Genomic DNA, 24,174 nt, shown 5'->3' on the forward strand with positions numbered 1-24,174 from the left:
CAAACAGTGTAAATATCAAACACAAACATTATCCATTAATGACATGTTGTCCAACACAAAATCATTATATGAATGAATTTACAAGCTCAAAATACCAAAGTCATTTCGGGTTAATATGAAACCCTTCGTCAGGGGATAAGTGATTGACAAAAAACAGTAAACAGAAGTATTTGGTGGTTGTATCTTGAGATCCTCCGTATAGAGCTACAACAGAAAACAAATGAATGTCTAATGAGATACTGTTTAAACAAAATGGCATTTTCTATTAGGATTTGCACTCAATAAAGTTAATAGGTGAAATCAACAAGAGAAAGAAATAGAAACGAGATTGAAAGCTCCTTCACCGTTCGGCAGAAAAAGTTTAAACCTGCTTCAATATTTCTACCAAGTGCTACAGTGCCATACGAGCAACGTGCAGAGTTCAAAGTGTCTCCTTAATTCTAACCCGTGAATAAAGATGAGTCTAGAGCGACTGCATCGGTATCTTACCCCAACTTAATCGTACTACAATGCCAGTTTCTGAAAGATACGTCACTCTGAAAACACGAAAAATAATTTTTAACTATTAAATCACAACCATCATGTTAGGGTACACAAAAGTCTGCAGTTTGAGTGTCCGCTTACCCGTCAAAGCCCCCACGCGGTTCTAAAACAGCCACTCCAATATTTAGAACGGTCCGTTGTTATCCTGAAACAGGTACCAAAAGAAACTGTCCGTAAGATACCGCCGCATACCGTGCACCCATAAATACGCAAAAACTAGTTTCAAACCAGACCACCGAGGCTCACCTAGTTTAAGATACTCCAGCAAACGTCCGTGTTCAACAACGCGCCCATTCAGTACGTCAAATGCGTTCGTGACGTAATGCGACGTGTCTCTGTTTTTTAAAGCACCACACTCATAAAAATAAAAAACAGACGCAGAGAAGAAAGAACTACAAACTCCGATTCGTCCTGTACCTAAGCGATATAAAAACCGGTCAAAAAAATCATCAACAGGTGCCGGCCACCTCAGTATATGTTAAAATGGGACCTAAAATTGCGAACCTCTAGTGTTACTATATCCAAAAGTGACAAGTGGTCAAAATGGAACTATAAAGTTGAAGTGAACTGTGTAATTGGGTGTGAAAAAATTACATACCTCTCAAGTGTGAGAGTCCTGGTCTGAAATGACCAGATCACGTTTACCTGAAGTGTTACCAAAGAAACAGTTAAGAAAAGGAACAGATCTTGGAAGTTTAAGAAAACTACGAGTGCAAATCCTGTACAATAAGATGCTGGTTTGAAGAGATGAGAACTGTTACACATTTCTATTAAATTACACAAAGCATAATAACTCGTAATGGTCATTTAACCCCCCAGGAATGACTATACCTAGGAACTTAATCCAGTGTGTTTCCCTGCGTGCTAAAGCAGTATTCATGTCAATCCCTGGTGTCTTTTGAATGCGTTCTAGAATCGTGAATCTTAACTGGGGAATGGTGTGTGCTGCAGTTACCCAATGTGCTCCTAAGGAAGAGTTAGTATTCTTTCGATCCTGCTTTTGTGTTCTACCATCCGTGTTTTGATTTTCCGACTTGTTCTCCCTACGTGCACTAGCCCACACGGGCACTTGTACCACAGTGCCGGCACACTGAGTGACATTCAGCTCTCTCTTTTGCTGGAAGTTCCTCAGAACACAGTTTCATAACATAGATGTTTTGAAGTTGCCATGTGTATCAGGATGCATGCTTCCTGACTTGACCTTCTTCACCATGGGATATTTGTTACATCAGGGCATGACATATGCTTCTTTTTGTCTGACATTCACTCAGGTATTGAAATAGCTAATCGCAGAATTAGGCCAAACGGTGATCAGATTCAGCAATGTCTTCCACTCCCAAGAGGCAGAACAACAGGATGCCTGTAGCATATTGTTCACAACCAATTAGTCTTCTAGAGTAAGACATGCTACCAGTTGCCTCAGGTTTACAACCAGTATTCACATGCAGGGAGAGAATGCTGGTAGCACATAAACCTTGTTAAACCTGAAAATAACTTCAGTTTGCAAGACTTGGGGCCATCTTACACATGCGGCGCATTTTCCTAGTTTGCGCCAGGTGCACCTTTTAAAAGGTGCGCCTGGCGCAAACAAGGAAGATGCACCGTATAAGGATGAATACGCTGTCCCCAGGGCAGTCGCCAACTCACGTTGCACTGGGGACAGCGTATTCATTTGAAAAACGGAGCGGCCGCTTTGAAGCCGCTCTGTGTTTCACAGTGCAGGCGGGGACCCGCCTGCACTTTTAAGAGTGGAGAGAGATCCCCTTGCAAGCGGGTGCAGTGAGTGACTGCACCCGCCGGCAAAGGGATGTCTGGGGTCCATGGGCCCCCCTTCACCCCCTCAGAGGGTTGCCGTATGGGAGCACACTGTTAATGTGCCTCCTGACAGCTTCTTTGCCTCTGCACCCACATCTATAATACGGCACAGGGGCAGAGGCACAGGAATTCCCTCAATTGCATTGGGCCACGCCCCCGTGCAAATGAGGGAACACCCTCTGGTGATAGAGCTGGCACTATATGTGCACCTGCGCTATCGGTATTACAGAAGGGGCTGCACAAGCATTTGCCGCGCCCTTTTGTAATACCAAAATACCTCAGGGGCGCAGAAAGCGGGCGCAAATACCCAAAGCACCCCCAGGGCACTTGTGTAATATGATCCATGGATGTTATTAAGATGTATTGATGGTGTAACAACATTTAAGCAGAGGCCCGCCCACATTCACAGGCAGGCAGAAACTTTCAGAGCCAAAATGTCCTGCTGCATTGACTCTAAACAATCTATCCCTACATTCCATGTTCCATCATTGATCAATACAACATTATTATAAAGGATGCAGCAAAGGCTACCAATTGGAGTTTTTATTTTGAATTAATGACAAGTTCGTCATCTCTGGTGACTATCAGCACAATCCCATGCTGAACATATCTTTGCCTTTTACTCTGGATGGCGCTCAGCTAGGTTTGTGCTATACAAGATGGCATACAAACAATAAATTCACTGTCACACATCACAGAAAGTATATTAAATTTCAATAACAACAATGACCAAAAGTAATGAATCAGTTAAATGCAAAACAAAACAATTGTGTATCAGAGTTTCAAACTTTTTCAGACATACCCGGTGTGGAAGCATCCTTCATAATGCACCTCCTCTTGAAAGTAGAACCACATCACCTTTTTATTCTGCATCACATTCCTTAAATTAATATGGTGAATCATGTCCCAGGACACGAAACTTAACAAACCCATCACATTGAAAACTAAATGTACATTCAACAGACATAGTTATCCCTCCTCCCCTGCCATGAGGACGTACACGCTTGGCCTGGTACCTGAAACTCACGTTTATCAGTTGGACCTGGTGTGCTGCAGCGACTGAAGCTAAGCTGCCTTTCTTACTTTGTTTTACATTGTTCCTGAGTTTGCTGTGAGCAGTACACTTTTTGGGGGTGAGTGCAATTTTGCATATTTGATGATATCATGGCGCGTGATGTCACGTGACGTTTAACTCTAGAAAGTTTCATAGGAAGAAGTGAAGAAAAATGTCATAGAAATAAGTGAATAAAATTTTGGAAAATGAATGTAACATAAACTAACTACACATTGTACTAAATTAGGCGTGCCTTAAAAACTCACTGACTTTGTGCATGGGTGTACATTATGGGGCTGTTTCAGAATTTAGCGGAGAGAGTTTGACATTGCAACGACCAGGGAGTACCCTCTTCGCCATACTTACAGTCCGCACCCCTGATTTATAGGTGGACGTACCAATAGTATGTTGACAATAGAGCTTACTCTGGCTCCATCGCCAACATACTCCTCCGATGGAGCGACAGAGTATGGGCCGTCAGAGGTAAGCTAACTGTCCAACCGCCCAGTATACGGTGGGCAGTTGCATGGCTTTTTTTTGCTGTCTGTCACTGTCAGATAAAACCGATACATGAGGGACAGCAAAAAAAATAAATACCAACACACCATGGGGGAGAAACGCCATGGTGTATTGATCCTCAGTTATACTTTATTGAAACACAGATTCCCGCTTTGTCATGTCCTTCAAACATTTACACAACATTGAATGTTAAGAGATGTCCTCAGGACCGACGGACATCTCTAAATTTTAGGGATTTGATTTCAGTCATGGGGACGGAGTAATTTACTCTGTCACACTAATAAACATTACTCTGTCCTCCAAAGTCTACATCATGCCCTGTATCTGGAAATTATAACAATTTAAAAGGGTAAAAAAGGCAGACATCTCTCATCCGACATAAGACACACTGTGCTAGGTTATTGAAGATAAGTATTAGCTATATTTGTTTATCTACCACACACATTATACCACAGTTTGCCGCAGACAGTAATGATTGGCAGTGACCATGAATGACATGGATCATTGGTTCAAGACAGTTTTAATAGCAATAATCCTGGACAGAAACAAGCAATACTCGACCTCATTGTATGAGCATCATAGGCTACAGGGAGTAATTAACAGCACTGGTACTGACCCTGGACAATACAGAGAAAAGTTGGTCACAGACAGTAATAATCAACATCGGCCACAGACAGTAATAATCAACATTGGCCACAGACTGCAATGAGCAGCACTGTCCTCGGACAGCGATAGGATGCACTGATACCCAGCAGTACTGGCTCAGAAGTAGAGCAGTAAATGCCTCAACAGTGTTGAGCAGCATTGATGGGCCATATTAGGCTCCTATCTTGGCCGTCTTTGCCTTCTTGGGGGCTTGGGCCCCTCATCAAGCCTCCACCGCAGGTGTGCTCCTGGGCTTGAGTGAGACTCACACCAGCTACGCTCTCTCGCTGTCAGTGATTTTCAGGCGTGACATGGGGATTTGGGCGCCATCTTTATGGCCGCGCTCACGCTGCTCTGCATTACTGTCGCCTCGGCCATTGCAGTGACTAAGCCCCTGGTCCAACTCCCCCACAAGGAGAGACAGGGCCTTTGTGGAGGGTCCACATGAGGGAGGCAACATCTTTCCTTGTGGAGAGTAGAGAGAAGTGGTGGACACAGAGGAGGGAATGGAGGTACCCTAACCTATTTTCGGGTCAGGCACAGGGTAGCTGCCTGAATAAAGGGGGATAAACCATCGCCAACCTCCCAGGGACCCCTTGTATATGTGAAGATCCTGGGAAAGGTGAAATACTGAAGGACAGTATATAATTGCAAAGTTTTGGTGTTGTCAGGCTGAGATCGAGGAAGTGAAAGCCTTGCCTGTCTAATTCGCCCTGGTCCTCCTTGAGAGGTGAGCATCGGCTTTGAGCCTCTGTTACAAAGCAGAGTTTTGGCTCTATTGAAGCTCTCACTTTTCTCTGCTACTACCTGTCACAATCACCAGCACCTTTGCATACTACTTCCTCCACTGAGCATAATTTATTTTATTTGGATTTCTGCCAGCAGCCGGGTACTTTCTTACCCTATTCGAACAAACCGAAGGCTGGGTGCATTTAGGCATTCATCGATACGGATGTATGACGTTACAACGCATACTTTTACAATGCATGCACTTACAACGCAATTTTTACATCGCAACATCCACTACAACGCATTCCATTACATCGCATGACACTACAACGCATTTTAAAAAACTACCTTTACAACGCATTCCATTACATCGCATACTACCTTTACAACGCATACCATTACAACGCATACTGTTACATTGCATTTACGGTAAGTATTGGATAGTAGGGGTAAAAATTACTATTCTTACTCCAGGGGGTGCAACAGTAGGGTAAGTGTTGGATAGTATAGGGGTACAAATTACTATTCTAACTACAGGGGGTGCAACAGTAGGGTAAGTGTTGGATAGTATAGGGGTAAAAATTACTATTCTAACTCCACGGGGTGCAACAGTAGGGTAAGTGTTGGATAGTATAGGGGTAAAAATTACTATTCTAAATCCAGGGGGTGCAACAGTAGGGTAAGTGTTGGATAGTATAGGGGTAAAAATTACTATTCTAACTCCAGGGGGTGCAACAGTAGGGTAAGTGTTGGATAGTGTAGGGGTAAAAATTACTATTCTAACTCCAGGGGGTACAACAGTAGGGTAAGTGTTGGATAGTGTAGGGGTTAAAAATTACTATTCTAACTCCAATGGTATGCATTGTAATGGTATGCGTTGTAATGCCTGCGTTGTAGTGACATGCGATGTAGTGTCTGCGTTGTAATGGTATGCGTTGTAATGGTATGCGTTGTAAAGGATGTTCCGTTGTAATGCCTGCGTTGTAAGTGTAGTGCGTTGTAATAGTTGCGTTGTAAAGGTTGTTTCCCATCGATACTGTCAACTCAACACCCTGGTGAACTCTCCCAGGATTCGGGGATTCGACAGGATCCCGGAGTGAGATGAATGTGTGCCACTGGCAAATTTTCTCTACCAGAGTTCCAGGCTTCGGGTCCTACAAGGCAGCCTGCTGCAGATTTACCGATCACTAAAGTACAATAAAATGATTTACTTCCTTCCCAAAGGTCAGTATTCAGTTAATATAGTGTAGTTTCCATAGACAAAATCTCCGCCATGTGTCCCTGTTTCTGGGAGCCTGGCTGTGTCTTTACTGTTACAGTGAACAGCATCCATGTGGAGCATGAAAGTAAGACCCATGGCTCTGTTGTCCTCACCAGTATCATGGCACTTACCATGAAGGGTAAAATGGTTGTCGCCAAAGAGGAGTCTCCACCACAGCTGGTCTGGGGTTTTAAAGTTTACACTTTTCTGTTTCTTTTACAATTTCCAAACCAATGAAAGGTTTAGCTCTTCAATGTCTTCAGGAAATTTACTCAGCTTTTTGTGTCTCGGCCCTCCTGCTCTTTGCCTTGCCTTTTTTCCTAGGGCAGCCACTCGGTGGGAGTTTGAGTGATATTGTCAGACTGCAGCTTCAGTAAGCTCACTGTGTGTCTGATTAATTGAGAGTTGGTGTGGCATGGCTACCGGAAGTGAACAAAGCACGGCCACCGGAAGTGGAGGGCCTCCTGGCACGGCTAATTGACAGAAGGCAGATAAGGCAGCGCTTCCATAAGCCTGCGGCACACCTGACTGTTTGAACATAGCACCTCTTTCTGAAGTGTACAGCCACCAGGTATGCCTGGGAGACGGATAATGAAGCTTGGCTCAGTGAAGTGGTCGCCCAATGGCAAATGAATGATGGAGAGAACAGAAAAAGGGAGACAACTCCATACAAGCAGATTGTGAAAGTACCAGAAATTATTGATCACCTAATAAAAGGTGTAGAGTTGGTAACACACGTTTAAAGTTATATGACTTAAAGCTACCACTTTGAATGTACAACACCAAGTGAATTAATGAATGATCGCTTGCAAATAAAAGCAGCCGATAAACTGTGGCCTTTATCCTTTTAAATAAATGTGTATGGTTGAAATACTGGGATTACATGTGGTAGCTGAGTTTGGTTACGACGACTATGGGACGGGGCAAACTTCTGCCAATCACAGTGGGCTATAGCATTCTGCACAGCCAATAAGATATTTCTGGGGCGTGGCTCTTCACTGAAGACAGAGAAGAGTGGGAGATGCTGAATCTGGCCACCAGAAGGAGATCCGTCGCTGGAACATCGGTCACAGCTCTGTCGTAGGCTGCGTGGCTTCTGCTCTGATTTCAGCTAAAGAAATTGTGGGAGAGCTCCCTTGTATGGGAGTCTACCTAAAGCAGGGGTCTTCAAGAGCTACTTAAATTTAGTAAAATTACCAAAAAGCTACCAAAAATATTAGTTAATTGTTACCACATCTAACCAGATTAAATCGGTAGATACCATACAAAAGATTTCCAGCAGTGCTCACCATAGTGCATCATGGGTAATAACAACCATATCTGTGATGTCTCTGGCCCCAAGGAATTGATAATAGTTATAAGTTTCCTCAACACCACATTATTTATCAGTCAAATATCAGCTTTCAATAAAATTCAAGCATTTTTCTCCAAACATCAGCTTATGAGTTCTGAAAACACCCACATTTTTATCTCTGATACACACTTTTCAATTTTGGAATACATATATTAACTTGACCTCACAAAACCTTCTAATCGAGTGGGCTGCACAAAGGAGAGCTACTTCCAGGTATCTGTACCTCTGACAGCCTACATTGGAGATAGGGCATTCTCATTTGCTTCAGCCAGAGTATGGAATGACCTGCCACCGGAATTATGAAAAGCATCTCTGCTTTTGCCTTTTCATAAACAAACTAAACAGTTTACTTTTTAATTATTAAGTTCTGTCAACGTTATCCTATTATTTTAACCTATTGGTTTTATTGTTTCTGAAGGGTATGTGTTTATTTTCCATCACCGCCAAGGATGGAAGAATGAGCTATGCAAATAATAAATAACACAACATCTGGACTCTGCTGGCAGGCATTGGGCAAAGAAACCCCCTGGTGGGCTAGGGCAGAGGAGCCCAATTTTAGAGTCCACAAACCTGGTCATTGTGTCTGGCCCTCAAGTATTGAAATGTTTCACAAATTCCTCTTTTTTTAATTATTCAATTATTTGGATATTTTGAATACACTACAAGCCACGTGTTTGTACTTTAGAGCACTGTACATATCAATTCAGATGGACTTATCAAGAGTGAGGGAGGTACTAGGAGTCCCTGTGAATGAGAGGCCTTCTGCCTGTCTGGTATTCCTCTCTTCCTACCCTAAAGTCTAGATCTTAGTGAGAGGTTAATCTAAATGAGTCTGTTTCCAAGAGCTTTCTAAAGGACAGAGAGCTTTGTTTAGTCCTCAAAGTAGGGTTCAGGTCATTCCATGGCTTTGGCCTTGACCACTTGAAGGCTTGCTTCCATTTTTTAGTCTCTTGAAAGTTTATGGTGTGATGTGTCCAATCAGAGATTCCTGGATGGGATGAAGTAGAGGGGTTAAAATGTTGCAAATACCCTTGGTCTTCCTTCCAGTGCTTTGTGAATAGTATACAGAATTTTAAATTTAATTAGAACAATGGAATGTGGAAACTCCATTGAAAACAATGTAGTAGCTCGAGGCTTTTAATGGCTGGTATAAGCCCGGAGCACCAGCATTCCAGTTGTCTTCATGTTTCTCCCTTTTTCATTTAGCACATTCTACCCTTAGTGGGTGGGGTGTTCTAATAGTCTTATAGCCCTACTGCCTCAGGTTATAACAGTTGTTAATGGCCCTCTCCCTTGTTATAGGCTCTCGCCTGCGGCTCAGGCCAATAACTCGGTTTCAAGGCCTTCAACAACCAGTATAGCTCTCAACTTGGGGCTACAAAGCTATATTTCAGATTCTAATGCCTCTGCCTGCAATTCCTACTCAGAAGGATTGCCATTTTATTGTTCTGTTTGGCCGCCGGCCGCGCTAGTGCAAGCTTGATGGTGGGGGCAGGGCAGACAGATGACAGATTCCTGTATATTGCAGGATGGCTGCTCAGTCCGTATGGCAGATTGGCCGGCTGCCTACAGCCAACCAATCTGTCATGCTCACTTTAAAGCCTGCAATCCCAGTGCTGTAAAACAACTGAGGGGTTGCAGACACAGGCCCCCAGCCTCAAAATAAGCCCTCGGTTAGCCTGCTCCAACCAGTCCTGGAACTGCTTTTCACAGCTCCAGGATTGGTTGGATTAGTACACAGGAAGCAAATCACCTTCCTACCTGCTTTCGTCAGGAGAGGCGAGAGGAGAAAGGCAACACTATCCTGAGTTTTACGGCGCACTGTGCCCCACCAATTTTCAAAGTTGCAGGCAGCCCCTGCTTCTAGTAACCCACAGTAGTATGGTCTACAGGGATGCCACTCTTTGCAACTCAAAATAGGGCGCTAAATGTCTATAAAAATGGCCTAAAACCACTAGTTTGCGTCACATCTTGGGGAACTTTCATAACATGCCTGGTTATCACAATTGCTCTGTTGCACCGGCTCCACCAGCACATCTCCTGTGATGTCATACACCAGGTTCCGCCAGCTGATGACATTGCCATTTAAGTGTTTGTTATTAATAAAGGCCTGGTGTATTTCTGCAGATGACAAAACATAATCCCACACATGTACATTATCAATTTCACCCGCAAAAGACTGGTTTATGTCAAAGGTTCCTCCGAAAGAGTCCTGCTCTTGGCCAAGAATACATCTTAGAGGACCCTGAATGGAGTAGCCTTTTTGAATGACTTTCCTGGCCAGTGGCTTTCCATTAAGAAACATCTGGACCACCCCTGTGAATGAATCCCAGGTGCCACATATGTGGTGGCTTCTGTCCAGTGAGGGGCTTGTAGCTCTGAAGGGCATTTCTGGGCCACCCACGTAGACCGCAAAAGGACTTTCCTTAGACTTCCTGTGAAAAAGTAGAAGATTGTTGTCCTGAGTAGGGCTGCTGCAAGAAAGGTAGCTGAAATCCTCCGTTAGCTCTGTGAATGCACGTACGCAGGCGGTGAAACCTTTCAGCGAGGTCACTTCTTGTTTCAGTGTCACATAGTTGGTGGCAGATCGACTTGCGAAAAGAAATACCTGGCCATCCATGTCTGTAACAAACGAAAAGAGGTATGAAGAATGTATGGTTCCTTGGAAGAGGGATGATGGCATGGAAGTATGGGAGTCATTTGATCAAATACATTTCTTAATGAGTTTATGTATGTATCAATGTATTTGTCCAGTATTATATGTATGTATACATTTATTTATGTGCATATTCTATGTATATTGATGGGTTTAAATGATAACACTTTAACCATAAATGTATTTATGCTTGAATTTATTTATCCATTTATTATTTATTTATATATCCTTTTATTGATTCTATATTTTTGTGTCTTGGATCACTGCAATGTGTCACATTCTGACACTTAAGGCCTTATTATGATGTCAGACAGACTGCACACCGACAGGCCGCCGGTGGCGGTCTGACTGCCGACAGGCCTTTAGTCCGACCGCCAACAGGCCTTTGGTCCGACTGCCGCATTTCAACACAGGCGGTCAGTCCCTAAGTGGTCGGGGGAAGACGTCCGCTTCTGACAGAATCGTCTGATCCTGACGGGGCGGCGGTCGGAATCGCAATCCCGTGCTGAGGCAGGCACTGCCGTCAGGATTTCGATATCTGTTTCCGACAGCCTTTTCATGTAGGGAAGACCACCATGAAAAGATAAAAAGGCTGTAGGAAATGGATTTTGGGGGCCCCAAACAGAGTCCCCATCCATTGTGGGCCTCTGTAAAGTGGCCCAGGGGGCACATGTAGTGCCCCCACGCACCTCCATGCACCATGTGGTGCATGGCACACGGTGCATGGATGTGCAGGAAGTGCTCCTTTACACTCCCGTGGAAAGGAGCACTTTCCGACCACTAGCCCAGCAGTCGCATCCTAATGCGGCGGTCAGCCGCTGACTGCTTATCAGGTGGACTTCTGACCACTGAGATAGTAGTTGGCGGTCTGACTGACCGCCATCATACTAAGGCCCTTAATACCGGGGTGGCTAACAGGAGGAGCAGGGTAGGTGGTATCTAAGATGGGAGAGGGAATGAAAGTAATGATTTGAATGCGGTATCCAAGATGGAAGAGGGGATGGAAACACACCCCATTTGAATACCAAAAGCCTGTTTCATTTCAGCTACTTCAGAGACCTTTAGGTAAATGAACAACAAAGCAGTGTAATGGAATATAGTAAATACACACAGTTGCAGCCGACTAAAGCCCTGATCACAAGCGGGGAGGAGGCGCATGTTTTATTTAGCAGACCTGCTAAAAATGGACAGCATTGGTGCGGTATGTGCCGGGTCTTCTAGGCACATCTGTTACCAAGTTCAAACTCGGAAATCAGGCATAAGAAGCATAATTCGGTGCCTCCTGCGCCACATTCTACATGTCCAGGTGATAACTGGGGATTTCTCTCACTAAGGGCCTCATGTAGGAAGCCCAATACCGGTCGGTAACGGCCGATTTTCGGTAAATATACCGTTACCGACCGGTATTTAGGCTTTTGATATGTAGGGGGATCATTTCTGTATTCGGTAATTTACCGAATCGGTAAAATTACCGAATCGGTAATTTTACCGATTCGGTAAATACCGAATACAGAAATGAGATGTAGGGGGAGTGTGTGGTTGGTGTGGGGATTCGTTATTTACCACCAACTAAAAGTTGGTGGTAAATGACGAATGTCTCAGTTAAGGCATTATTTGGCCCTTAGATGTGTGCAATGTGGCAGACACACATGCCCTCAGGGCATGTATGTGTGCCACATGTGCACACATGCAGGAATCAGGGGTGCAACAGGGTGTCAATGTGACACCCTGCCACCCCTGATTGAGCTCCCCCCACTACCGATTCGGTATTTACCGATTCGGTAATGGTAACTGGCTTCCCATTGATTCCTATGGGCCTCCTGGCCCATAGGAATCAATGAGATACAGGTTACCATTACCGAATCGGTAAATACCGATTCTAAAATACCGACACTTACCGAATCGGTATTTTTTTACCTACATTACATTTACCGATTCATAAATACCGAATCGGTAAAATTCGGTATTTAAGAATCGGTAAATGTAATTTACCTACATATGGCCCTAAATGTCAGAGAGATTGGCCACTTAAGACTGCATGGGGGAAATCATGTATTACACCTATAAATTGTTAGGTCAACTTTTCATTACTTCGAATTCCCATCACTACACAAACAGAGGGTTGCACAGAGATCAAAGTTAACAGGCTCGCTTTTAATAGAGCCCCAAGCATTGGGCAGTTTTAAAGCACTTCTAATACACATAGATTCTGAGATGGCGGAAGAAAGAGAAAGCTGTCACCCCCTTTACATTGTTTTTTGCCTACAATGCATTTTTATAAAATTCCAATAATGCCAAAGAAAGCCCAAATCTGACGATTTAGAGATAAAAAAGAAGCCATTAAATTATGAGAAATTATTTCTATTGGCCATCACCCTTGAATTTAAAATGTGTGGTTTTATTAACATTTGTAATAACGTAATATGCATGAGCTAAAATACACACTACTTATTGATCCAATCCTATTCAATGTAGTTTGTGTCACTAAATCAGCAGCACAGATACGATTAACTTTGCGTTGTGTGGTCTGTGTTGATTCCCAGATTAAGGGCGACAGCAACACATGTTTGTTGGAAACCAGATCATGTTACTTATTGGATAGGTAGGTTACAATCTTGACATGAGCAGTAACTGAAGCCCCAACCAATCTGACTGACATCTATGAAGAATCCCAAGGTCACACAGGTCAGCCTGTCTCCTAAAACAAGGCTTTTCCCTGGGTACATGTGAAATAACAAATCAACAGCTCAGAAACACATAATTTAGAGTTTGAAAAACAAGTAAGAAATCAATTTAATGTTTAAAATGGCACAAATGAAGAAAAAAAGATCAAAAAGATTAGACCTGTAGCAAGAACAAAAAGTGCTCAATTGAAAACAAACAGGAAAGTGAAAATCCAATATTAGTTTATCAGGTGCGGGTGACTAGAAGTCAACACCCTTTGCCACTGATTTATGATGGGCCCCATACAGGTAATCCTTGGTGGTCCGTCTTGGTCAAACAATTCATCTGTAGTCTCCCAAAAAATATGGAGGTGGAAAATCTTGAGTGAGCCTTCGACAGAAACTGTAGCTGTAAAATGTCTTCATGTGGCCTTCCTATCTCCCATAGAGCCAAAATAGTAAAAAACACTAAAATCATTACACCTACAATGCATTTGTTGTGGGTAAAACGGGCAGCTGTGCCCTGTCTTTTACAAATTACATTGAAGTCAAAAGGTTTTTATAAGCTTTGACACCTTTTCAGACATCAAAAGACTGCAAACGTTTGACTGGTTCTAAAGATACCAGTCGGTTCAAGTTGCAATAGGATTCCTCATGAATCCAGGTTAGAGGCACAGCAAAATGTCCAGTTCCAACTGGTTCCTGGGATTTCTCATCAACACCAGCACTATATGTCTGCACCACCTCATACACTTCCAATGCACAGGGGAGAGATTTAAGAAAGAGAGGCAGAGAAACCTCTATTTTTAACTAGTTACCATGTTTCGTCCTGGTAGGCCACCACATATTCTAAGGGCCTTCTTCACTCTCAGCTACTGGAAAGTGGTTCACAGGTAGAAGATGGCTTCACTGAAGGACCATGACCCCTGTTTCCTTGAGGGGGGCATAAAGAGGCTAGAACATGTACTCCTTTCTAGCAGTTCTCCTGTCCCAGAGTCTCGAGGTAGAGCTGGAACAAATCTCTTCTTGGCCTCTGGGAATTCTTCAGGAATTCTTCAATTCCCGTTAGCTCTTCTAAATTGCAGTTTATTTTCTCTGGAAGTGTATCTAGCAGGGTGGTGTCAAAAGGGAAACTTCCATTTCTAATACTGTGTATTGATGCAGTTTTTAAAAAAGGAATGGAGACACACCCAGGATGTAAAGTGGGTGGTACTGAAATAGCCACCAAAGACAAAGAAAACATTTTGGGGCGATCTTGAATCTGTAATATTATTGGTGAGCCATGTGTGCCCTATAAGTTTATCTCTGTCCTCCACCTCAAATTAATATGAGTTCGCTTGTTTTAAAGAAGGCGAACAATGCCAAGATTATTAGAATAACTATTACAAAATTGAGCGTTGTAACAATTCAATAAATGCCCCACACCTGTTCAAGTTAGGTCAACATTTCATATCCTCACACTGTCCCATAAGTCACTGAGTGTCTCGGGCCATAGAATATCTCAAGAGGTGACTCCAAATCTTCAGTCCCGAGAGAGAGCTCAGAACTGTCGGTAAGATATTTCTCACTGCACCACCGACAAAGAGAGTTAGAGCAGTGGTCGGGCATTGTCCCTTCATGCAGGCTCTTTTGGAATAAGAAAGTAGAACAGTGTGTACTTAAAAACAACTGCTCTCATTTTGGAAGGTGAGAAAAACATTATTTTTGTAAATGAAGAGGCAGTCTTTTCTTAGCTTGTTTGAATTTTACAATTGTAGGACTAGAGAAATACGAAAATAGAAATAGGGGTAAATACAGATCCATACATAAAAAGTTTTTTTCATTGAATAGGATAAAAATCTGTTAGTGGAATATCTTCTGCGGACTGGTCTTGTGGGTGTTAGTAATACTTTACGACTTAAGAGAAGAATTGATCGGACTTGCTATGCAATGCAATCTTCAGTTCTCACCAGAATGTTATACCAAAGGCATTTTTATGGTCTACAGACCAGACAGTATTTTTGCAATTAATGACCAAAAACATATTAGAAGGAAGGCTTACAGCAGGGAACAATGAATGATAAGTGAAGAGGCAAGATTGAAAAAAATCGAACAGCAATTCAATTAATGGCCGGATGCACGTCTTAACTCTAGAGCTAGAACATTCCCGGCATTAGTTCATTACCATCAGTCTTCTCCACCAAAGGTAACAGGCATGCTCTGAGTTGCGTGTATTGGTGACACACACTGTATCTCTTTGGATGAGATGTATATTCAAAGCTATGTTTTGAAAGATTGGTGCGAAATGTTTGATTTTCTAGGTGCCATTGGCTACCTATTTTTCCTCGAGTGACATCCACCCTCATACGTTCTCCAGTGACCTGCACCCTCAGCAGCTCCTTCTGTGGCCTGAAAGCCCTCCTGCGAAGGCCAGTAGAATCTACTATCTACTGACATGGGCCTTCTTCACTCCACTCCCTGACCTGCTCCTTCTCCTCTGCATCGACCATCTGCCTTCCCTGACCCATATCCTCTCCCCTCCATTGATCTGCACTCCTCCCTCCACTGACAATTCTGCAACCTCATGACAAGCATCTTCTCTGCTCCCATCTGCCCCCTCTCCTCTTCAGTGACCTACACCATCCCCATCACTGATCCACATCTTCTCCTGTCCACTGACTTGCACCCTCGCCCCACCTTCGGTGACTTGTGCTCTCAATTATCTATTGTCATGCACCTGCTCCACTGACCTGCCCTTTCTCCTCTCCATTGACCTAATCCGCTCCCCCATCATTGACCACATTATCTTCTCGCACAACCACTGACTTGTATCTTCAACAACTCCATCTGTGACCTGCACCCCTTTCCCTCCTTTGGTATCCCTTACTATCTCCCATCTACTGACATACTGTCTCCACTCACCTGCCACACTGTTCTGCAATGACCTACATCATTGCCTGCGAAAACAGCAAGTAATGGATGGAATTCTTGAGTATATCTCAGCTACTGGCAATCGCTCGGGTCACATCCAAGTCCATCTTTTTTCGCCCACCATGCCAACTCAGTTTGAACCCAGCCATATGCAAATCAGTCTTGACCTTGTTCCAATAGGAACTGTCCAGCCACAAGAGATGCAGAGTATCAAAAAGGAGGTTATATGTCTACCCAATGTCGTAGTACTCCAGGGTGCAAGGTAAGACAGCTTATTGGTTTTAGAACAACCTCAAACCTCTTCAGCTGCACTTTCATGGTTTCAACAATACTTACTTGTGCCTTGGGAAACAGCTCCCATGATGCCGAGAAGGAACAGAAAGGTCAGCCTCATTTTTCTCAACGATTCTGAAAAGTAAAGTATTTAACTAATTAGCACTTTGCATTCTGTAGGTTATTGTTTTCAAATCTAAAAGGACGAGGGTGCTAGCCGTGCAGGATTTTTTACTTTACAATAATGTGAACACAAAGAACACTCAATGGAAGTCATGTGCATAATTTAAGATTATTGTTAAATTTTGGGGGGAATCCAATCCTTGTGACATCTTGAACAACCTGCTGTAACCGAATCAGTGTTGTATTTACTATATGCTCTTGCGCCATTTTTTTAGGTCTCGGCTAGCGTTGCTGCGCACATGCGCAGCACGCTCGGCGAGAATTAATGATTTTGAGTAGTTTCAGTAAAGGGCTTTAAGCCCCTCCCCTCTTTTCCATTGGCCGGCGTCACCGTTTATTCTAAACGGTGGCCAGCCATTGGAAAAGAGCTTTTTATGTTGTGTAGTTTTGGCTTTTTCGGCCGGCCCACTTGGACGGGCTTGCCTGCTTTCCTTCTGCGTGAAAGGTTTCTTATCTTTATGGGGCCATGTGTTTAAACACATGGCCCCATAAAGACAAGAGATCGAGGCTTGTTTTGTTTTCCCTATCATAGCTCCTCAACCCCACTCTCTCTGCTCTCCCTCCACCCTCCCTTCCAATCAATCATGGGGCTCCTTAATCTGCAGACTGCGTGAAGGCCTCCGACCCTGAGCTTGTTAGGACTTGAGCCCCTACTTGCTTTTGGACTAGTACAAAGTGTCGTCTATGGCACCTCCCGCAGCGGCCCCCTGTTCCCCGTAGATTACAATGTGTAGCATGATGTTCTGCCATAAACAAGGCGCGTCAGCTCTCCCCTTTTAAAGCATAACGTGGCGCACCACGGCAAGAAGGCAGAAGTGCCCCGCTGGTGCCAGCGCCAGGGGGGAGGCCAGATGACCAGCAGCGAGGCATTCATTCCGTGTGCCTCTCCAGTTATCGCATCCAGACGAATTTTAAGCCCCCCACCCCCATAGAAAGGTTTTAGTGTCCTCTTTGTTGAACAGCTCAAATATGTTTACGTTCTGGGTGGTGTTGCCTCGCGCCGCCCCAAGCAGCTGTTGAGGACTAAGGTGCCCACTGCGGCCCCTCGCCGGGAAGTGCAGCGCCTTAAGGAGCAACTGCAGGCTTCTTCCCACTTCCCTCTGTGATGTGCTCTCCCTGTGTGCTTCCTCCCCACTTCCCTCCGTCATATGCTCACCCTGTGTGCTTCCTCCCCACTTCCCTCCGTAATGTGCTCACCCTTGTTTGCTTTCTCCCCACTTCTCTCGATGATGTGCTCACACTGTGTGCTTCCTTCCCACTTCCCTCCGTAATGTGCTTACCCTTGTTTGCTTCCTCCCCTTTTTCCGCCATGATGTGCTCAACCTGTGTGCTTCCTCCCCACTTCCCTCCGTAATGTGCTCACCCATGTGTGCTTCCTACCCACTTCCCTCCGTTATGTGCTCACCTATGTGTGCTACCTCCCCACTTCCCTCCGTGATGTGCTCACCCTGTGTGCTTCCTCCCACTTTCCTCCATGATGTGCTCACCCATGTGTGCTTCCTCCCCATTTCCCTCCGTCATCTGCTTACCCTGTGTGCTCCCTCCCCACTTCCCTCTGTGATGTGCTCTCCCTTGTTTGCTTCCTCCCCACTTCCCTCCATGATGTGCTCACCCATGTGTGCTTCCTCCCCACTTCCCTCCGTGATGTGCTCACCATGTGTGCTTCCTCCCACTTTCCTCCGTGATGTGCTCACCCATGTGTGCTTCCTCCCCACTTCCCTCCGTGATGTGCTCACCCTGTGTGCTTCCTCCCCACTTCCCTCCGTGATGTGCTCACCCTTGTTTGCTTCCTCCCCACTTCCCTCTGTGATGTGCTCATCCATGTGCACTCCTCCCCACTTCACTTCGTGATGTGCTCACCCTGTGTGCTTCCTCTCCACTTCCCTCTGTGATGTGCTCACCCTGTTTTCTTCCTCCCCACTTCTCTCCGTGACGTGCTCACCCTTGTGTGCTTCCTTCCAATTCCCTCCCTGATGTGCTCACCCATGTGTGCTTCCTCCCCACTTCTCTCCGTGATGTGCTCACCCTTGTGTGCTTCCTCCCCACTTCTCTCCGTGATGTGCTCACCCATGTGTGCTTCTCTCCCACTTCACTCCTTAATGTCCTCACCCTGTTCTCTTCCTCCCCACTTCTCTCCGTGATGTGCTCACCCTTGTGTGCTTCCTCCCACTTCCCTCCATGATGTGCTCACCCATGTGTGCTTCCTCCCCACTTCTCTCCGTGATGTGCTCACCCTTGTGTGCTTCCTCCCCACATCTCTCCATGATGTGCTCACCCATGTGTGCTTTCTCCCACTTCCCTCCGTTATGTGCTCACCTATGTGTGCTTCCTCCCCACTTCCCTCCGTGATGAGCTCACCCTGTGTGCTTCCTCCAACTTTCCTCCATGATGTGCTCACCCATGTGTGCTTCCTCCCCATTTCCCTCCGTCATGTGCTTACCCTGTGTGCTCCCTCCCCACTTCCCTCTTGTTGGAAGGCGTTCACCGGGGAGGCTGCGGAATGCGTTCCTGACCACCCGGGGACCCACCTCTGCCAGAGTTAGGCCGAGCAAGAGCGGGGAGGCCCTTCCTGGAAGGGTCTCGTACCTAGGATCGCACACGCTGCGCTTACACTCTTCTGATAGAGGGACACCACACAGTAGTTCTTCGTAAGACAATATACTTTATCGTTAGTTGTAAGGGATGTTTATGATCCGGAAGGCAGGTATAGAATTAGTGCCACAAGCGGCGGCGATCTCGTGATGGGGGTATGGGGGTAGCGGGACAGTCTTTGAGTCAGTGTCTCTGCGGAGTATCCTGCACACAGCTCTCAATCCTCGAGCTGGGGGGATGTTGCTTCTCTCGGCAATCTCTGCCGATTCTCTTGGAGGAGGGTGCCGCGAGTCACTCAGCAGGCACAGGTGGTTCGTAAGTCGGGGAGCCGCGACAGCGTCAGCAGGGCTCAGATGGTTCAGAGTTTGGGGAGCCGCGACAGCGTCAGCAGGGCTCAGATGGTTCAGAGTTCGGGGAGCTGCGACAGCGTCAGCAGGGCTCAGATGGCTCAGAGTTCGGGGAGCCGCGTCAGCGTCAGCAGGGCTCAGATGGTTCAGAGTTCGGGGAGCCGTGACAGCGTCAGCAGGGCTCAGATGGTTCAGAGTTCGGGTAGCGTTCTTCGGTTCGGGGGGCGATCGAGCCGCGACCAGGTCAGCAGGCTCTCGTCAGTCCAGGTCTTCTCTGCCTCCCATCCCTTCCGCACCCCTTGTTATACTTCCCCTCCTCTTTGAAGTCCGGAGTCCTCGCCGAGAGGCGTCTTGGTGCCTGGGGCCGGTCTGTCGGGGCTTCCTGTCGCTCGGCCCTTTGATCTGTTCAGGTGGGTCCGGGAGGGACTCCAGACACCCAGCAGGCGAGGCGGCCGCTCACCGGGGGCCTGGTGGTCGATCGAAACCGTCCTTGGGGAAGAGACCAGAGGTGTGACAGGGTCGGCGCCTCTCGGTCTGGCTTGGGGGGTTCATCTCTCCCTCGGCCGGGCATGCGTGTTGGGGTCTGGCCGGCCATCGGGATGTTGGGCCGGGGTGGCCGGAAGTCGGTGACATCGTGGATCAGTGCGGTTGTAGGGAGGCTTGCTGGTTGGGAGGGCCCACGCCACGAGGCCGGTCTCACACGTGCCCCCCCAGCTGAAAGGCGGGGAGAACTACCCATCTACTTGGGGGTTCTCCTCGCTGAAGCGGAAGAATCGGGACAGGCCGTCCGCGTTGGCGTGGTCCGTCCCGGGGCGATGCTCCACAGTGAAATCCATCCCCTGGAGGGAGATTGACCAGCGTAGCAGCTTGGGGTTTTCTACTCGCATCTGCATCAACCATCGCAAGGGTCGGGGATCTGTTTGAACTCGGAAGTGTGTTCCAAACAGGTAGGGCTGTAGCTTTTTGAGGGCCCAGACTACTGCGAAGGTCTCCCTTTCAATGGTGCTCCACCGCTGTTCTCGGGGCAGCAACCTTCGGCTGATGAAGGCTATGGGCTGATCTACGCCTTTGTCGTTGAACTGTGAAAGGACTGCCCCGATGCCGTGTTCCGAGGCGTCCGTCTGGACCACAAACTCCTGGGCGTAGTCGGGGGCTTTAAGTACCGGAGCAGTACATATAGCGGCTTTCAAGGCGTCGAACGCTTTCTGGCATGGGGGAGTCCATTGTACTTTCTTGGGGTGTTTCTTGGAGGTTAGCTCTGTGAGGGGGCCTACGATGCTGCCATAGTTCTTAATAAACCTCCGGTAGTAACCGGTGAGGCCCAGGAAGGCCCGGACTTACGTTTGGGTCGTTGGGGGTTCCCAGGACAAGATGGCGTCGATCTTTGGCTGGAGGGGTCGACCTGCCCGCTTCCCACCTGGTGCCCCAGATAGATTACGGAGCCTTGTCCAATTTGACATTTGCTGACTTTGATGATGAGGCCGGCCTGGCGCAGAGCCAGCAGGACTTGTCGGAGGTGCTGGAGGTGCTCGGTCCATTGAGAGATGAATACCGCTATATCGTCGAGGTACGCTGCGCTGAACCCCTCTAGTCCGGACAGGACCCTGTTCACCAGCCGCTGGAAGGTGGCCGGGGCATTCTTCATTCCAAACGGCATCACCCTAAAGCGGTAGTGCCCATCCGGGGTGGAGAAGGCGGAGCTCCCCTTGGCTCCCTCGGTGAGGGCAATCTGCCGGAATCCGCAGGTTAGGTCGAAGGTGCTGAGGTAGCGAGCGGCCCCGAGGCGGTCGATGAGCTCGTCGGCGCGGGGGATAGGGTGAGCGTCCGCTCGGGTGACCGCATTGAGTCCTCGGTAGTCCACACAAAACCTCAGCTCGGGGGCGACACCAGGGGCAGCCGCATTCGGGACCAGGACTACTGGGCTGGCCCAGGGGCTGTCGGAGGGTTCAATCACCCCGAAGGCCAACATCTTCGCTACCTCGGTCTGGATGCAGGTTCGGACCCGATCAGGGACCCGGTAGGCCCGGTGTCTCACTGGCGGGCTGTCGCCGGTGTTCACGTCGTGGACACACCAGTCGGTGACCCCAGGGGTTAGGGAGAAGAGGTCCGTGAACTGCCTTAGTAGCTGGCGGCAGTCATCGGCCTGTTGAACTGTGAGGGCAGTTGACAGTCTCACCCCCTCCACGGAACCATCGGTCTCTTTAGCCCCCAGGGGGTCTGGAAGGGGCTCGGTGTCTTCTTCAGCCCCATCGTCGGTGGCCAGGAGTAAACTCAACTCCGTCCTCACAAAGTGGGGTTTGAGGCAGTTCACGTGGAGGACCCGGAGGGGGTTCCGCGGGGACTGCACATCGACGAGATAGGTGACTTGGCTCTTCCGCTCGACCACCTGGAAGGAACCAGTCCATTTGTCTTGGAGGGCGCAGGGTTTCACCGGGGCCATGACCCAGACTTGTTAGCCCGGCTGAAACTCGACCAGCGTGGCATTCTGGTCATACCAGTGCTTCATCTCTTCCTGGCTAGCCTCGAAGTTCGCCTCTGCGAGTTCTCTGAATTTCCGGGTCTGGTTGCGGAGCGCCAAGATGTATCGGAACACATCCGGAGGGGTCCCCCGGGGAGTTGTTTCCCAACCCTCCTTGACCAGGCTCAGGGGTCCCCGGACGGGGTGTCCGTATAGTAGTTCGAACGGGCTGAACCCCAGAGATTTTTGTGGAACCTCTCGGTAGGCGAACAGGAGGCAAGGGAGGAGGACGTCCCATCTCCGGCGTAGGGGTTCTTCGAGGCCCATGATCATTCCTTTCAGTGTCCTGTTAAATTGCTCGACTAGGCCATTCCCCTGGGGGTGGTATGGGGTGGTGAATTTGTACGATACTCAGCACTGCTGCCATAGGGACTTCATGTATTTGGAGATAAAGTTCGTGCCACGATCACTCACGACTTCGCGAGGGAACCCCACGCGGGAGAAGATCCCCATCAAGGCCCGGCCTACCACGGGAGCCGTCACGGTGCGGAGGGGAATGGCTTCGGGGTAGCGGGTGGCATGGTCCACCAGGACGAAGATGAACCGGTGGCCCTGGGCGGTCTTGGGGTCCAGCGGTCCCACGATGTCGATTCCCACCAGCTCAAAAGGGGTACTGACGACGGAGAAGGGTTGTAGCGGAGCCTTGCGCTTCCCCCCACTCTTTCTGCTGGCCTGGCACGTGAGGCAGGACATGCAGTGGGCCTCCATATTTGCTCGCATCTTGGGCCAATAGAAGTGGGTGACGAGTCGCTGGTAGGTCTTATCTTGGCCTAAGTGTCTGGCCAGGGGTACATCATGGGCCAGGCCCAGGAGGAGATTTCGGAAGCGCAGGGGTACCACCAGTACTCGGGCTGATCCCAACTCGGCCTACTTCTGTTCGCTGTACAGGAGGCCATTTTCCCAGTATACCCAGTGGGTTCCGGTCCGGTCGCCTGCTGCTTGGGCCTCGGCCTGCTGTCGGGGTCCAATGAGAGAAGGGCAGGTGGATTGTTCTTGGCAGAATTCTTCTCGGGAGGGACCTCCCTCGCAGTGCCACTGGGCCATCTCTGGCAGGTCCCCGAGCTCGGTCAGGGGTTCGGGATCTGGAGGCACCGACCCCTCGTCGGCAATGGTCGCTTCTTCGGGCTCGGGCAGTGCGTCCCGGACCTCGGGGACGGTGAGTGTGTTCAGCGGAATGGCCTCACCTCCCTCGGAGGAAGGCAATCTGAGAGTCATAGAGTGCGTGGTGGCACATACCCATTCGGGTAGGCCCATCATCTCTAGATGGGCTCTTCGTTCCACTTGTCCCCACGGGGAATTCTCCAGGTCGTTGCCCAGGAGGCAGTCTACGGGCTGGGAGGTTCGGACTGCCACCCTCAACTTGCCGGTGACTCCCCCCCATTCGAAGGGGACCAGGGCCATCCGGCATAGGCTCTCGGAATTGTCTGACGATATGACTGGACAAAAGGCGTCGAGCAGGATCTGGTCTTCGGAGACCAGGTGACAGTGGACCGCTGTGACACTCGCCCCCGTGTCCCGGATGCCCTCGACGCGGTGACCGTTGACCGTCACCTGCTGTCGATACTTCTTCGTGTTGGCGGACGGGGACGTTCCGGGGACCTTCTCTCGGTCCCCTAGGGAGACCAAGGCCATGGCGGCTGGTTCCCATTCTTCGGAGTCTTCCATCTCTTCCCCCAGGGCTATGGAGGCCATTTGTCGAGCCGGCGGGGTTGTCGTGGCGGGTCGTTGGTACATGGGACATTGAGGGTCACTGGCATAGTGTCCGGTCTGTTGGCAGCGAAAACAGGTGATCCTCACTCGGGGCCCCGACCTCCCCGGTGGCCCGGTGCTGGCTGGAGGTGGGGCTGGAAAGGGCGGAGGTTGTCCTCTGGGGGGACTGTGCTGGGATCCCCCCGGGAGTTCTCTTGGTCGGCCTTGATTCCCTCCGCCCCTCTGGCGGGGGGGTCCCTGACTGTGGCGACCGTAGTCTCCCACGGGACCCCGTGAGGCCCGGGTGTTCACCCATCGGTCAGCCTCGACGGCCAGTTTTCGAGGGTCCGTGAGTTTGCTGTCCAGGAGGTGCTGGCGTAACTCCACAAAGCAATTGGCGGACAAGTTTTCCCATGCGATTAG

At 48.1% G+C, this 24,174-nt stretch overlaps 1 protein-coding gene across 1 annotated transcript in view; it reads right to left on the bottom strand.

The window, feature by feature from the left end:
* Nucleotides 1–2,302: 2,302 nt before the first annotated feature.
* The window catches only part of LOC146772553 (mucosal pentraxin-like), a 43,665-nt gene continuing 21,793 nt past the window's right edge, over nucleotides 2,303–24,174 (bottom strand). Inside the window, exons 2-3 of the mRNA XM_085639621.1 lie at nucleotides 16,486–16,557; nucleotides 2,303–10,542 (exon numbers count right to left, since the gene is read on the bottom strand). Of these exons, the coding sequence (XP_085495747.1) occupies nucleotides 9,875–10,542; nucleotides 16,486–16,543 (726 nt within the window). The 5' untranslated portion in view covers nucleotides 16,544–16,557 and the 3' untranslated portion in view covers nucleotides 2,303–9,874. The remainder of the gene's footprint in view (nucleotides 10,543–16,485; nucleotides 16,558–24,174) is intronic.

The sequence above is a fragment of the Triturus cristatus genome, chromosome 12, assembly GCF_964204655.1.
Source record: "Triturus cristatus chromosome 12, aTriCri1.1, whole genome shotgun sequence".
Classification (NCBI taxonomy): domain Eukaryota; kingdom Metazoa; phylum Chordata; class Amphibia; order Caudata; family Salamandridae; genus Triturus; species Triturus cristatus.